Genomic DNA, 14,699 nt, shown 5'->3' on the forward strand with positions numbered 1-14,699 from the left:
CGACTGCTTTGCCCCGCTACCTGCTGTGCTACTGCTCCAGCCCAGTCCCCTCATCCCTAAAACCAGAGAAAATCTACTTCAGAGGGAAGTTGTGAAGGCTGAGGGAAGGGAGGCAGAGTCTCACGGAGGCCCGGCATTGTTGGTGCCCAGTAACCAATTGCTGGTTATTTTTTAATTTTTATTTATTTAATTTTTTGGGGCTTTTTTAGGGGTCACACCCAGCGTTGCACAGGGGTTACTCCTAGCTCATGCACTCAGGAATTACTCCTGGCAGTGCTCAGGAGAACAATATGGGATGTTGGGAATCGAACCCGGGTCAGCCACGTGCAAGGCAAACGCCCTACCCGCTGTCCTATCGCTCCAGCCCCATGCTGGTTATTTTTAAACGTTCAAGTTTGGACCTGAAAGTAGTCTATGAGAAAACAATTATAGAAAGGAACCATCACCCTTTCTCAATACATAGAGGCCTTTAGAGAGCAGAAACAGGGTCTAATGGGGACACACTATGCTCATCACACTAAAATGATCCACGGGGGCACACGCAGTTGGCAGTGAGCTCCCTGTTAACAGCTGTCTGCATGTTCCAGCTAGAACAGTCCTTGCTGGGGACAGTGAGGAGTTTGCACTGAGTCTGAGAAGCCAAAAGGGGTGTCCCTAAGCCCTGGATGGGCTCACCTGCACCCAGGCGTCGGAACTGGAATCCATGGAGAGAGGTGGCGTAGGAGGCAATGGAGCCGCTGCCAACGGCCTTCCGCAGCACCTCCTCGATCTGAGCCCCGTCCGCATTCCCTTCGGAGCCCACGTCCAGCTCCAGAAAGATCCAGCCATCCATCTCCCTGGAAGGAGGTGAGGGGTGAGGGCGACGCCCATGGCTCCGGCCCCTCCCCAAGGCCTGTCTTCCTGTCCCTCCTCTGGATAACTCTGCACCCGGAGCAGGACAAACTTAGGGTTCTCGCCAATGAATCCACAAATGAGTCCCCTAAGGGGCCTTTCCTACCTCTCCTCTGGGACCCCAGCCTCTCCCCATCCCTGCCAGCCCCTCCGCACAACCCCCCTCCATCGGTTCCTCACTTGATGAACACCACGTTGACCACCTGGTCCCCAGGAATCTTCAGGTACTCCGACTCCAGCTGCAGAGGGGAGGCGACATCAGACTCCACATGCCCTCACCCACCCCCAGTACACCCCCCAAAGCCCCTTCCTCTCACCTGGTTTACCACAGCCTCAGACACCTCCAGGAACTCCTGGGAGGTGGCATCTTCCAGCTGCGGGCTGTAGGGGATGGAGTGTGTGAAGTTGACCAGGGCCCGGAAATAAACTGCAGGAAGAAGAGCGGCATCACTCGGAGGGGCCCAGGTGGGAACTGGGAGACGGTGCCTGGAGGCCTCTCGCCATCTAGGATGTTGAGTCCCCCAGCCAGGTCCGTGTGAGCACACGGCACTGGGCCCTGACAGACCTGCCCTCCCTCGGAGCTGCTTCAGGGACAGGCGATCTCTCGCTGCCTGTGGGCACCGTCTCCCTGTATACTACAAAGCGTAAATAGAGTCTGGAGCAAGCACTGGGGACTCAGAGCTCATCGCCATCATCCCCTCTGTGGCCAGGGCAGGAGGGGAAGAGCCTTGGATTTCATGCTGGCTTCTGTCCCCGGTGCTGCCACACAAGGTGCCTGTAAGTGATGGCTCGATCCACTCGATCCACTCCTGGCAGGTCACTGGGAGGCCACATGTTCTTTTTGTTTGTTTGTTATTATTATTATTATTATTATTATTATTATTTTGGACCACATCCGGAGATGCTCAGGGGTTACTCCCGGCTCTGCACTCAGGAATTACTCCTGGTGCTGCTCCGGGGAACCATACGGGATGCTGGGGATCGAATCCGGACAAGGCAGGTGCCCTACCTGTAAGTACATGCATTGTTTTTAAATCACCTACTGAACAGAAGTCTATTTTTTGGTGCTGAGGATCAAATCCTGGGTCTCACGTATATAAGACATGTGCTCTACACTGAGCTATCCTCCCCGCAAGACAATTTACATACATTAAACCTCATGACATCAAACAAACTGTCAAACACTGTCCTCCCATTGTTCATCGATTTGCTCGAGTGGGCCCAGTAACATCTCCATTTTGAGACTTGTTACTGTGTTTGGCATATTGAATTGTCACGGGTAGTTTGCTGGGCTTTGCCGTGCGGGAGAGATACTTTCGGTAGATTGCCGGGCTCTCTGAGAGGGGCAGAGGAATTGAACCCGCCTCGGCCGGGCTGGCTGCACGCAAGGCAAAACGCCCTACCGCTGTGCTATCAATAGCACAGCGGTAGGGCGTTTTGCCTTGCGTGCATACATCCTGGCCGAGCCGGGTTCGATTCCTCTGCCCCTCTTGGAGAGCCCAGCAAGCTACCGAGAGTATCGAAACCTCATAACATGGGGTTGGGGAAATGACTCACAGGGCTGGCATGCAGGCGTTGCATGGGGGAGCCCCAGGTTTGATCTTGGACACCTCAGGGCCCCCTTGAACACCATCTGGTGTGGCCAAAATACCAACCCCAATTATGAGTTGATTTAGAAATTATTCATGGGAATTCATGAGCTGTAAATGAATCATATCTCTGTGTGTACAGCCATATACATGCACCCTAATTATTACTTGATTATCTTTTATGAACGAGACTTTGACCCATAAAAGTAAATAAAACTTAATTCTTATAAAGTTTACAAACTAAAAATCATAAATACTGACTTCATGTGAGCTAAAATACTTTTCATTATTTGTTTGTGTTTGAGGAGGGAGCTTAGGCCACATCGGTCAGTGCTCAGAAGCGACTCCTGGTTCTGTGCCCAGGGGTCATTCTTGGTAGTGCTTGGGGAACCATACACAGTGCCAGGGATAAAACCCAGCTCAGTCACATGTAAGGGTAGTACCTTAGCCTCTGTATACAGTCTCTCTCTCTGGCCCACCAATGAATTTAAAAAAATATATCAAATGTGTAGAGCAGAGAATGGCAATAGAAGATGCCATACAATATAGACCTTTTTTTTTTTTTTTCTGCGCAGCAGCATAGCTTGTGGGTATAAAGCTCAGCCTCTAGAGGGGGACCGCTACGTAACAGCACAGTGACCCTGAGCAAGTTAGCCTGACTGAGCCTCAGTTTTCTCATCTGTAAATAAGGGATAACAGTCGTGGTCATCCCATGATGAATGAAAAATAAATGAACAACAAAAAGAGATATAAAGAGCCTCAAATAGTCTCAGGCACAGGGCCGGGGCGTGGCGTGGCGGTAAAACGCATGCCTTGCATACAACGAGGTCTGGGTTCTATTCCTGACCTCACATCATAAATAAGTACAAGACAGCTGTAACGATTCTCTCAGGCCTGGACAAACACACCCGAGAAGTGGATTTGGTTGTATTTATCTCTTCCCATCTGTGAGGGGCATTTGCTGCTCTCAGGCGTCTAGACGGCAGCTGTCGCTCGAGGGCTGGGGATAGCCCACTCCCTGTCCCTGCAGAGAGGGCTTCCAGATGTGGGGAGAGGGACTCTGGGAGAGCTGCTCCTCCCCAGGCTGGCCGGGAAGGCCCTCCGCTCCTAGGAGCAGCCAGAGAGAAAAGACGAGGGAACAGCAGCTGCGAAGTCCCTGAGGCTGCCGCCAGCCCAGAGACGAGCAGCACCTGGGCGACACCAGGCAGGGGGCATTGCAGGGAGGCCCCCTGCACGGTCAGCCACGGCGCCCACACCCCGGCCGAGACCTTCCCCAACGCTGTGCTGGGGGCTGTCAGGATGGGGCCCCCATGCAAGGGGCCTGTGAGCGCGGAGCTGCCTGGCTGCTGCGGGCCGGCCGGGTGGGGCTCCGTGCCTCCGAGTGTGGGGGCCATGAGTTCAGTCACAGAGGCCCCTTGTGAGCAGGCACAGAGGCCCATTGAGAGTCCCCCAAACCCGGCCTCTGGCCTCAGCCCTGGGGCCCAGCGCAGGCGAGGAGGCCGGACCTCTGCCCAGGAATGTGCCCGCTCCAGGGAGGGGGACAAGCCTCCACAAAGCCCCTTTCACCAGGGCCTGGGAAGGGCACGGACCCTGCAGCCCGACCCACCCGAGGGCAGGGCGGGGTGGGGCGGGGTGTGGCAGGGCAGCTCCCCACCTCCCTGAGCTGCCCCTGCTCAGCCCTCAGGAAGCAGCCCCCACCCACTCCCCGGGGAACCGCATGGGAGCTGGGAGAGGGTCTGCCACAGGCTGGGACTGCTCGGGGTGCCCTGCCAGCCCTCTCCCCTCTGCCTTTCTCTCCCACCCTGGTGGAGATGCCTGTGGAGAGCCGGAACCTTCCAGCCCGGGACAGGAGCCATGCCCTGTCCCAGAGCACCCTCTGCAGTGCACCCCTAGGGAGCCTGGGCTGGAGCTGAGACTCCAGGGTGCCCAGAGAAGCCAGCTGCACGCCCTCCTCTCACTGCACCCCGGCACCCCCACGGGGAAGACCCCGGGGTCCCATCCACTGCCTCCACCCTAGTGAGCAGAGGGGCCTGGCTGTACCCCAGGCAGTGCACAGGACGAGGCTCTACTGGGACTGAGCAGCAGACCTGGGACCACCCCACCTCCCCCTGCAGGGAGGTGCTGGGACGGGGAGGGGGCCTGGTACAGGCACCAGGTGCAGGGTGGGGAGAGCAGAGGAGACAGTCCTGGAGAGGGACAGCCCCGCCTGGCAGGGCACTTACTGAGAGCAGAGTCCTCAGGCTCCGAGACCATCATGCCGGCCACAGCAGGGCGGCCTGTGGAGCGGAGCAGCAGAGGCAGCGAGCAAGGGTGGTGGGGACGCAGAGGCAGCGTGGGGAGAACGAGAGAGAGAGACAGAGACAGACAGAGAGACCGACAGAAGGACAAAGAGAGCAGGAGAGACCGTCCGTCTCAGGCCGGAAAGGAGGGGGCGGGAGAGACGGGACAGAGGGAACCAGGCGGACAAGCGTGGGAATGCAGAGATGATGGTCAGAAGGTGGAGAAAGGAGTCAGGAGACAGCCCAGCAGCTCTTGCACACAGCTGACCTGGGTTCGATCCCAGGTCCCACCGATGGTCCCTCTCACCCCACGCTGAATTCTCCCAGGAGTGATCCCTGAGTATAGAGCCAGGAGTACGCCCTGAGCACTGCTGGGTGTGGACCAAATACTAATAAACAAAAAAGGCGGGTGGCAGTGGTGGGCTGTGGGGAGGTCAGGGGTTTCAGGGAGGAGGAGGAAGAGCTGGGAGAGGGGGGCGCCCGAGGGCAGAGCTGAGGAGTCAGCCTCTTGGGGGAACTGGGGCTGGGTCAGATGTGATACCAGATGTCGGGCACTGCCCTGGGCAGGGCATCGCGGGCACACAGAGACCCTGGACCCATTAGGGAGACCCAGATGCGCCCCCAGGCAGGGAGCGTGGAGGGGGGCTGAGTGTTCCCACAGAGCAAGGAAAGAGCCCTGCCCTGCTCACGGATCTCCCAACTGCTGTGCTCCCCACGTCTCTGGCCTCTCCTGCCCTCGCAGCTGTTTCTCATGGGGGTGGGGAAAGGGGGAGGGAGAGCTGGCTAGCAGCCCTGGAGTAGAGTGGCCCTGCAGTGTAGTGGGCGGGAGACACAAGTACCCTGGGGACCAGGCCAGGGCCCCACCGCAGGCAGGCCGAGCTCGCCAAAAAGCAGCTCCCAGCACAGACTGTTCTCGGGGCGGGTGGGGGGAAGGCGCGCCTGAAGGTGGGCCGCACACCCACTTGCGGGCATCCTGGGCCCTGCAGAGACCTTTGTGTGGAAAGGCGAGGGCCAGAGTTCAAGTCCCGGGGGCTGGGGTCACGGCCAGGCAGGATACCACCTGACCTGGGAATGACCCGGCCCGCCAAGTGGGCGGAATGGACACCTTCGGTGGCCCTGGCCTCAGCCTGAGCCGAGCCCCAGCCCCGTGCCTGGCCCTGATGGCGCAGTGCCCAGTGCTGCTCCCCAGGGGAGAGGCAGCGGGAGCCACGGGCTGCTGGAGGGCTCGTTGCTGGCCAGCTCCTCCTTACCCAGAATCCTGGCGTGGGATGAAGCAGGGGCTCCCATCCCGGCATCGGGCCACCTGTGCACTGCTGGCAGAGTGCGCGGCTGGCCCAGGCCCGATTCCTCACCGCCCACCAGACCCATCCTATTTTCACCCACCCGGGACCAACCCCAGCTGGGCCCCGGGTCCAGGGTGAGGCTGACGCCCGCTGGCTGGCCCAAAAACCCTATACCCTATGCTGTAGAGCTCTCTCTGCCCTGGCTCCCCGGTACGCAGTGCACACCACCAAGGAGAGTTTTTGGTTTTGGGGGCCACACCTGACTGTGCTCAGGGGAAACTCCTGGCACCAGACTCAGGGATCACTCCTGGCAGGGCTTAAGGGACCATCCGTGATGCCAGGGGTTGGACCTGGGTCAGCTGCATGCAAGGCAAGTGCCCTCCCCGCCGTGTTACCCCTCCGGCCCCTTGAGTTTTGAGAGCACATGGCGGCCTTTTGGGGTCCCCAGAACTATTTCCCATCAAGAGAACCATCCGGTCTGGCCATTCCCAGATTTGAAGGACCTTGCCATGTGTGTCCAGCTGCCCAGCAGATAGGGGAATGCCCCAAGGTAGACCCTAGGAGTCCCTGGGGCCTCACCCCAGGGCTGGGAAGGGCTTCCCCTGGGGGCTAAATGGGGGCCTTGGGGATGTTTTAGCTACTTACCCAGCTGCAGGTCCCCGCTGCCCACGTCCCCGCTGCCCAGCTCATCTGCAACAGAAGACAGCAACAAACATTTGCTGAGAGCTGCTGGGTGCAAGCTCAGAGCCTCCGCCCGGGAGGTGTGGACAGAAAGAGCCGGGTCAGACAGGCCACCCGACCACTCCTGTCTGTCCTATGGGATGCGGGAACATCAGCCCAGATCATACAGGATGGAAGTGGAGGGGTGGACAGGCGGGGAAGGGAGGGTGTCAGGGTTCAGGACACAAGCGGCTCATACTACCTTTTTGTCCGGGGGTGGGGGTCTCCCAAGTAGTGCTCGGGGTCCACCAGAGTTGTACCCCGCAGCACTGAGGGGACCAGGAGGTGCTAGACAGTGAACCAGGGGCCTCTGCCTGCAAGCATGTGCTGGGCCCAGCGGCCACTCCCTGGGCCCTGACTGCTTTCCTGACCCCACCCCCCACCCCCACCCCAGAGCCCTCCACAGTGCAGGAATCACCTCCGGAGGCTTCCGCCTCGTCAGCAAGCAAGTCCTCGTCATCTGAAGGGTCCGCATAACTCCAGCCGGCTCGGCCTGCTGAGACCGTCTCTGCATCTTCAGGCAGAGACAAGCCGTCATATGCCCTCAGCCCGTGGGTTCCCTGCGAAAGAACACAAAGACAAGTGTCACATTCCGCTTCTTCCGCCAAACCTCTATTCTCAGCCGAGACCCAGAGTCCCACCGCCAAGCCAATGAAGTCAGATGTGATTTGGTTAAGAGCCAGGCTGGGGCTGAATGGCTTCTTTAGATGCAGTCTCCCCAAAATCCAGGATCCCCAAGACCTCACAGCCCAACCCCACCCACCCACCAGGTCTGAAATACTTTTTTTTTTCTTTTTGGGGTCACACCCAGCAATGCTAAGGGGTTACTCCTGGCTCTGCACTCAGGAATTACTCCTGGCAGTGCTTGGGAGACCATGTGGGATGCTGGGAATTGAACCCGGGTTGGCCCTATGCAAGGCAAAGGCCCTACCTGCTGTGCTATTGCTCCAGCCCCTGAAATACTTTTGAAATAAACAGTCAGGCAAATCAATAAAGGTGATTTCAATAAAGGGGACTCTCCATTCTTTGGAGAATATTCAGGACATTGACTAGTGGACAGGGGGGACACAGGGAGGTAAAGGGTGACCTGAGAGGCAGGAACATATCTCAAAGGGTTGAGCTCATACTTGGCATGTGGGAGCCCCAGGTTTGAGCCCCAGAACTACATGGTTCCCCCAACACCAGTGAGACTGGCTTCCAAGCACTGAACTGGGAGCAGCCCCTGAGCACCGGCTCGCACCCTCCTCCAAAAAAGAAAAAGAAAATGCAACTGGAACAGGGCGATGAAGTCAGCTGAGAGGGAGACCTGGGCAGGGAGGGGTGTGGGGCTGGGGGGTGACCAGGCCAGCAGAGGCAGAAATGGAGGGGAGAGCGTTATTCCACAGAAGTTCCCAGCCCACGCTACCCTGACCTCCTCGGTCTGGCCGCCCCATCTCCAGGACACAAAAACACATCCTGGCCTTATTGGAGAGCCAGCTCGGATACTCTGGCCACCCTGACCAGCTCATCTGTGCAGGGCAGCTGTGTCATGGGGCCAAACGGGGGGCTCAGGCTGATGTTGGAATTGGAAAAGGGCTGCCTGGGCCCAGCAACCCACCAGCCAGAGCAAAAGGGTCCCAGAAGCCAAGTTATCCTCCTCTGCTGCTGTTTCTGCTGGGGCTGGGGACCCACCCAGGACCTTACACGCGCAAGTCAAATGGCCTCCCAAGTCACGTTTCCAGCCCAACACCTGCCTTTCTGGAGTATGGGTGCAGGCAATGAATGCTTCTCCCCCCACAGACAAGAACAAAAAGTTTTCCAAGAAGTTTTAGTTCATATATATATATATATATATATATATATATATATACACACTATATAGAAATGGGGGCACATTCAGCAGTGCTCAGGGATTACTCCTGGCTCTGCCCTCAGGAATCACTCTTGGTGGGCTTGGGGGACTGTATGGAATGCTGGGGATCGAACCCAGGTCAGTCACGTGCCTCCTTCCCCATTAGTCAATACTTTAGAGGCAAACAGGGCCTAGAGAGAGTACAGAACATTAAGGGGTCTGCCTTGCATGCAGCAGACTTGGGTCCAAGGGTCCCCTCAGTCCCACCAGGAGTGATCCCTGATCACAGAGCCAGGAGTAAGCCCTGAGCACTGCAGGGTGTGGCCCTAAATAAAAACAAATGCAAGTTAGAGGCGAAGGAACTCAGCCCAAGGGAACTTTAGTGTCTCCAAACGAGCACAGATTCACTGTGTTCCCATCACGTGCATCCCACCCCAGATGGCCTGAGGCGAGCCCCGTGGACCTTGCTGGCCTCTGCTGGAGTCCAGTCTGGTCGACAGGAAATGGCTTAGTTTGTGAAAATCCAGCTCAGCCTTCGGCCCCACGAGAAAAAATACAAAGCAAAAGCAAGTCGGTCGCCACGCCACGCCCATGCTCCAATCCCCGATCATGCTGTCCACACTCCTGCAGGCGCTGGCCTTTTCTCACACGGTGCGTCTGCCGGCCCATGCTTCCCCCCTCTATCCACTGGGCTCGCTGAAGCCCCCCTCCACAAACCCTCCCAACCTCGCTTCCTCAAACACAGGACCGGCTGATCCCTAGAGCAAGCCGAGAAACAGCAAACGGGTCCCACTGAGTGCAAGATGCCAGGCAGGAGCCGGGAGCCACTCAGGTGGCAGAGCTCATCCATGCCAATCATGCATGAGGCCCCAGTGCCACAGTGCCATCCCCAGCACCAGGCAGGTGATTCTGGTGCCTCCTGGTGCCCACACGCCCCACTGCCAGGCACACATGACCAGCAGTAGACAAAAGGCAACATCCTATAGGATCCCTATTTGCACAAGACTCCAGCGCAGAGGCATTTCCTGGGAAGTGAAGATTCCCGGGGTACACATCTCACCCCTGGTACCCAGCTGGGCACTGAGAGCACACATGGCTTGTATGTGAGTGAGCCCTCAGCGCCCCCTGGGGACCGTGCCCTAATTCTTGGCTTTCACAGCCCCCTCTGTCCCCTGCTTGCTTCTGGGTCCTCCTGGGCTCACGCTGGGACCCGACCTCCTCAGGCACGGGAGCCCTTTGAAGGCAGGGTCTGCGCTCAATTCTTGTTCGTCCTTCCAGCACCTCATGTTCTAGGAAGTGACTGAAGGAAGGAATGGGGACGAAAACGTCATCCCTCTTGATCCTGCTGCTTCCTGATGATAGCTGGTTTTTGGAGGTTCCCCCCAGCCCAGGAAGCTTACGTGCAATCTCCCTCCCTAAGTTCTATGCTCCCTGCGGGGGGGTGTGGCTGGTCACCCTCAGCCTTCTCTGTGGGTGCGCTGCTACCCAAACCCGTCTCTCCTTCTCTGCTAGCTAGACCCACGGCTCCTTCCCCTCCCCCACGCCTCTGTCATGGGCTAGAACAGAGGCTAACTCCATCTCCGATTCCTTCTCTCCCCACCCCAGAGTGCCCAGCCCAGTCCTGGACTCCCCATGAGTGCCTGGGCCGTGACCCTCCCAATGAGAGTCAGGATCTAGGAGGGAACCGCGGGGCACTGGGGAGAGATTAGATTCCTGAGCCGCTCTTTGGAGCTACCGAGTCACAAACTCCTGCTCCCCAGACAGAGTGCATGCCCAGGGGACTCTGAGGCCTGCTCCCACTAGGGGTCCAGGGCAAGGGTCCTCTGGGTGGGGGTGGACTCTGACAGTCCCTAAGGGGAGTGTGACGCTAGACCAGGGCAGGGATGTCTGCCATAGAGAAGGGGCCCGCCTTTGGTACAAGGCAGACCGGAAGATATGCGTGGGGCCCAGAGGCTCTTCACACCCCTGACTGCTTCCAGGAGGGGAAAGGGAAGAGCCTGGCTGTGAGCAAGGTCCAGAGCAGAGACCAGGGAAAGGGATGCGAGGAGTGGCTGGGATGGGCAGAGGTAACCAAGCGAGACTCCTCTTGGAAGCAAATGCCAGGAGTGCACATCGGCAAGGACAAGGGAGGCGTGGGCCTGCTGAGTGTCAGGCTGCACAGAAGTCCCTCCCCTCCCCTCCCTTCCCCTGCACTCCCCCGTCCTCCTGCTGCTGCCCCCTCCCCAGGTCCTGGAGTAACACTGGGCCCACGCCAGGGACAGAGCCACCACGGCAGAGGCTCCGGTTGTGAGAAGCAGCTGATCGAAGCTGTCCACCAGCTGCATTTCACATCAGAGGGAAGGCAGGCCAGACCGGAAAGAGGCTGGCTCCCAGGAAGGCCCCCAAGGGGCCCGTGAGCCTGTGACCCCAGAAGGAAACTTGGAGTCAGACCTGGGAGGCCCAGCGTCGGCATAGGCAGGAAGACAGCACCAAGTGGGTGCCGTCAGAGGCCCAGGCGGCAGAGAGCCCCGCCGTGACCATGGGGATCGGGCAGTTGGGCCATGTGGGACGGCAGAGCCGGGATGGGAACCCCGTTCCTCCAAGGCCAAGCTCTTGCCACTGCCGTCGAGTGAGCCTCTGTCACGGGGGCTGGGAACAGAGGCTGCTGGGAGGGACCGTGCTGAGAACCCCACCACTCCCAGCACTTGCTCGAATCCATCATCATCAGCCCTGCTGGGAGTGGCCGAGCAGGTGTGAACAAGCCGCTTCCAGGGAGTCACTGGGCCATGACCACCGGGGAGCGGCTACCCAAGCCTGGAGGGACCCGGGACCTCTGGGTTCCCCAACAAAACCAAGAGGGGCAGGTGGCCCTGGGCAGAGGCTCCGGGATGGCCGAGAGACCAAACACAGGGCAGGGCCAGAAAGCTCATGCTCAAGACATGTTTCACTCGGGGCGCCCCAGAGGGGGTCAGGTGAGAGCCCTTCCCGCCCCAAGAAACCCAGTCCCAGCATCCGAAAACCTCCAGATCCCAACGGCTGCCACGATCCAGGCCACTCCCCAGACGCTCAAGCCAACCCTCACGTACAAGTGAACGTATTCCTGGACATCATAAGACACTCCCTACCCATTCTCTCTAAATACCACACCACATTTGATGGGGTTCAAATAGTAGGCAACAAATCATATGCATATATACATAGAAATTTCACATCACTCAATCTTTAACAACATGTCAGTGATATTCTAAAGAATGTCTTAATGGCCCCTGCCAAAATAGAACAATCCTCACACTGTTTTCTCTATGGATACTTTTTGTAGCATTTTCAGCGGTTTTCCATAACAGACAATAAATAATATGTTATTTCGGTTGTGCTTTGGGACAGGGATTGGGGCTTGGGATGGAAACATCCTAAATTTGGTGGTAGAAAGGTGTAATGGTGGTGGAATTAGTGTTTGAATATTAACTGTAATCAAATATTGTGAACCACCTTATTGAAAAAATAAAAAAGACAGCCGTGGCCCACGCACAGCGCCTCAGTCTCCAAGGCCAAAGGCAGAACTATAGCCCAGGTTCCTGCCCTCGGCACTCTCCGGCAGTGAGGGACCTTGGCTTCCTCCCAGAGGAACCCAGGACTCGGATGGACCGCAGCCCTGGAGGAGGCGTCTGGCAGACAAACCTGCTAGAGAGGAAGTTGCCCAGCAGAGACGGGGCTTTCCCGCCCCTGCAGGATCCTTGGGGGCTGGGCAGAGTTGAACAGTAGAGGAGTGGACAGTGACTCTCACGTTAAGGCTGACCCTGCTTCCAGGCTGGGGACAATGGGGGTGCGGGGTAGGTAGGGCAGAAAGGTAAGAGATGAGGTCAGCGAGGGATTTCTGGAAGGCGACCGCTCCCGAGGCTGGGCTTCAGGCCCAGGTCCAAGTCCCAGGACCTTGAGGACTCGGGACAGAGGCTGGACCCTCCTCCTCTCCTGGCTAAGCGTGGGGGCAGAGGAAGCCAAGGGGGGCCGGCAGGAATTCAGCCCGGAGATGGAAACCGTGAGGAACCATGAGAAAGGGGTACAGGAAGTGGGGAAGGACTCGGAACACAGAGACAGATACAGGATATCAGGCTAAAGATTTTTAAAGGGGGTCTGGAACAATCATCCACGAGGTAGGTTGTTTGCCTTATACGTGGCTGCCCCCACCTCAATCCTGGCATCCCATATGGTTCCTGAGCCCCCGCCAGGCATGATTCCTGAGTGCAGAGCCAGGATACCCCTGAGCACTGCTGGGTGTGGCCCCAAAACCAAAACCCGGAAAAAAAAAGATTTTTAAATGAAGTGAGTGGATGGACACCCCAATTAGGCTGCTTCGGACCATTTGTTGCTCCCTTACAGTGTAACTTTTACTGACTTTATATTGGGGTGTCCAGCATGTTGATGTCTGATACAAGGGGTTGGGTTGATGAAACATCATAACAGTGTTGGAAATCAGAGTACCTCAATAAAGTTTTGAGAAATAAACGCAATAAATGCTCCAATTACCAAAACTAAAAAAAAAATAATAAAATTTCAAACTAATGAAAAAAAAATAGAGGTTGGAGCACTGGAACGATAGAAAAGCGGTTAGGGCACTTGCCTTGCACGCGGCCGAACTGGGTTTGATCCCTGGCATCCAATATGGTTCCCCAGCATTGCCAGGAGTGATTCCTGAGTGCAGAGCCAGGAATAATCCCTGAGCATCGCTGGGTGTGACCCAAAAAGTAATAAGTAATGTTTTAAAGGCCGTGGTGAGGGGTTTGTGGCCCACTTCCCCTGCCCCCAAGCAATTCTCAGGGAGCCAGGGGTGCAGTTCCGGTGACCCCCCAGCCAGATGAGTCAGTGCTATGGCGCAGCATTGCCTGGATGCAGTGGTGCTCAGTCCCTAGGGCCACCCTACTCGTGCTGGCAGAGCCGGGATCCAACTTGGAACCTCACGCATGCAAGCCATCCTGATCCTTGAGCACAGAACCAAGACTCCTTGATCCCTGAGCACAGCGGGTATGGCACCAAAGTCAAACAAAGACAGCGACAGCCAGACAGGACACTAAGAATCAAACACTACCAAGGTCCTCTCCTGGCCAGACCCAGTCCTAAATCTGGGTGGGCAGCTGCCCTCGGTCCAGCATCTCCAATCTCATGGCATTAAGGGAGCCAAAGAACTCTGGAATGCAAGAGAGGACATTTTTGCTGTTTCTCAGGTTTCAAGGAAGTCAAGGAAGTTTTAAGGAAGTTTCTATGGTTTTACAGCAGGGTCCTTCAGGGTCCTTCAGTCCTGAGAGGACAGGAGACTATGAACAGCACTGTCATCTTGAAAGAGGCCATCCATCGCCCCCTAACCCCCACTGACCACAGGGTCTCAGCGTTTGGTCTCAGTGCTTGGTTTCGGGGTGCTGTTCCAGGCGCTATGAGGGAGCCACATCACAGCTGGCATGTGCTCCCTATCACCAGCCTCAGCTCTGACGACACCCCCACACAAGGACAGGGGAGGGCTTGTGAGCGCAGGTTCTTGTCGTTTTGTAGATGGAAAACCTGAGACTTTTAGTGGGCGTCTGTGTTGTTGGGCCAGAAAAACATCAGGACAGTGCTCAGAGCGGTGCTTGGTCTTTCGTGAAGTGCTTAACTTAGTCTCAGGTTTAGTAGCACGGGTGCTCAGGGTAGAGAGGAGGGTAAGAATGGGGGTGGGGTGGGGAGATAGTACAGTGGAGAGGGTGTTAGCCTTCCATATGGCCCACCCAGATTCAATCCCGGGGGCCCCAGATGGTCTCCCCCCCCCAGCAGGAGTGAGCCCTGAGCATAGTGCCAGGAGTCAGCTCTGAGCACCGCCGGGTGTGACCCCAAAACAAAAAAAGAAGAATGAGGAGGTGATACCTGAGAAGGGGGACTCATGTGGGGCGGGGGGCAGTCCCCAGTCCAGGATAGAAGGAGGGGTCCAGCTCAGCTGAACAGGTGGGCCCATGGCTGGGGTGACCCTAGGCTTGTTCTAAGGCTTCGGTTATCTGCCTGCCCTGAGACTGACTCTAGGCAGCTCTGGGGGACCCTGACGGGGTTTTCTCCAGACATTCCTCACATGCCTTGGGCAACCATCCCACCACCCCCTCCCCAAGGC

The 14,699-nt window shown here is 57.2% G+C and overlaps 1 protein-coding gene across 1 annotated transcript in view; it reads right to left on the reverse strand.

Moving 5' to 3' along the window:
* Nucleotides 1–14,699, reverse strand: part of HSPG2 (heparan sulfate proteoglycan 2) — a 106,668-nt gene that overhangs the window by 63,354 nt on the left and 28,615 nt on the right. Inside the window, exons 2-6 of the mRNA XM_056122777.1 lie at nucleotides 7,181–7,322; nucleotides 6,688–6,732; nucleotides 1,209–1,318; nucleotides 1,072–1,130; nucleotides 676–836 (exon numbers count right to left, since the gene is read on the reverse strand). Of these exons, the coding sequence (XP_055978752.1) occupies nucleotides 676–836; nucleotides 1,072–1,130; nucleotides 1,209–1,318; nucleotides 6,688–6,732; nucleotides 7,181–7,322 (517 nt within the window). The remainder of the gene's footprint in view (nucleotides 1–675; nucleotides 837–1,071; nucleotides 1,131–1,208; nucleotides 1,319–6,687; nucleotides 6,733–7,180; nucleotides 7,323–14,699) is intronic.

The sequence above is a fragment of the Sorex fumeus genome, unplaced genomic scaffold (assembly GCF_029834395.1).
Source record: "Sorex fumeus unplaced genomic scaffold, SorFum_2.1 ptg000047l, whole genome shotgun sequence".
Lineage (NCBI taxonomy): Eukaryota > Metazoa > Chordata > Mammalia > Eulipotyphla > Soricidae > Sorex > Sorex fumeus.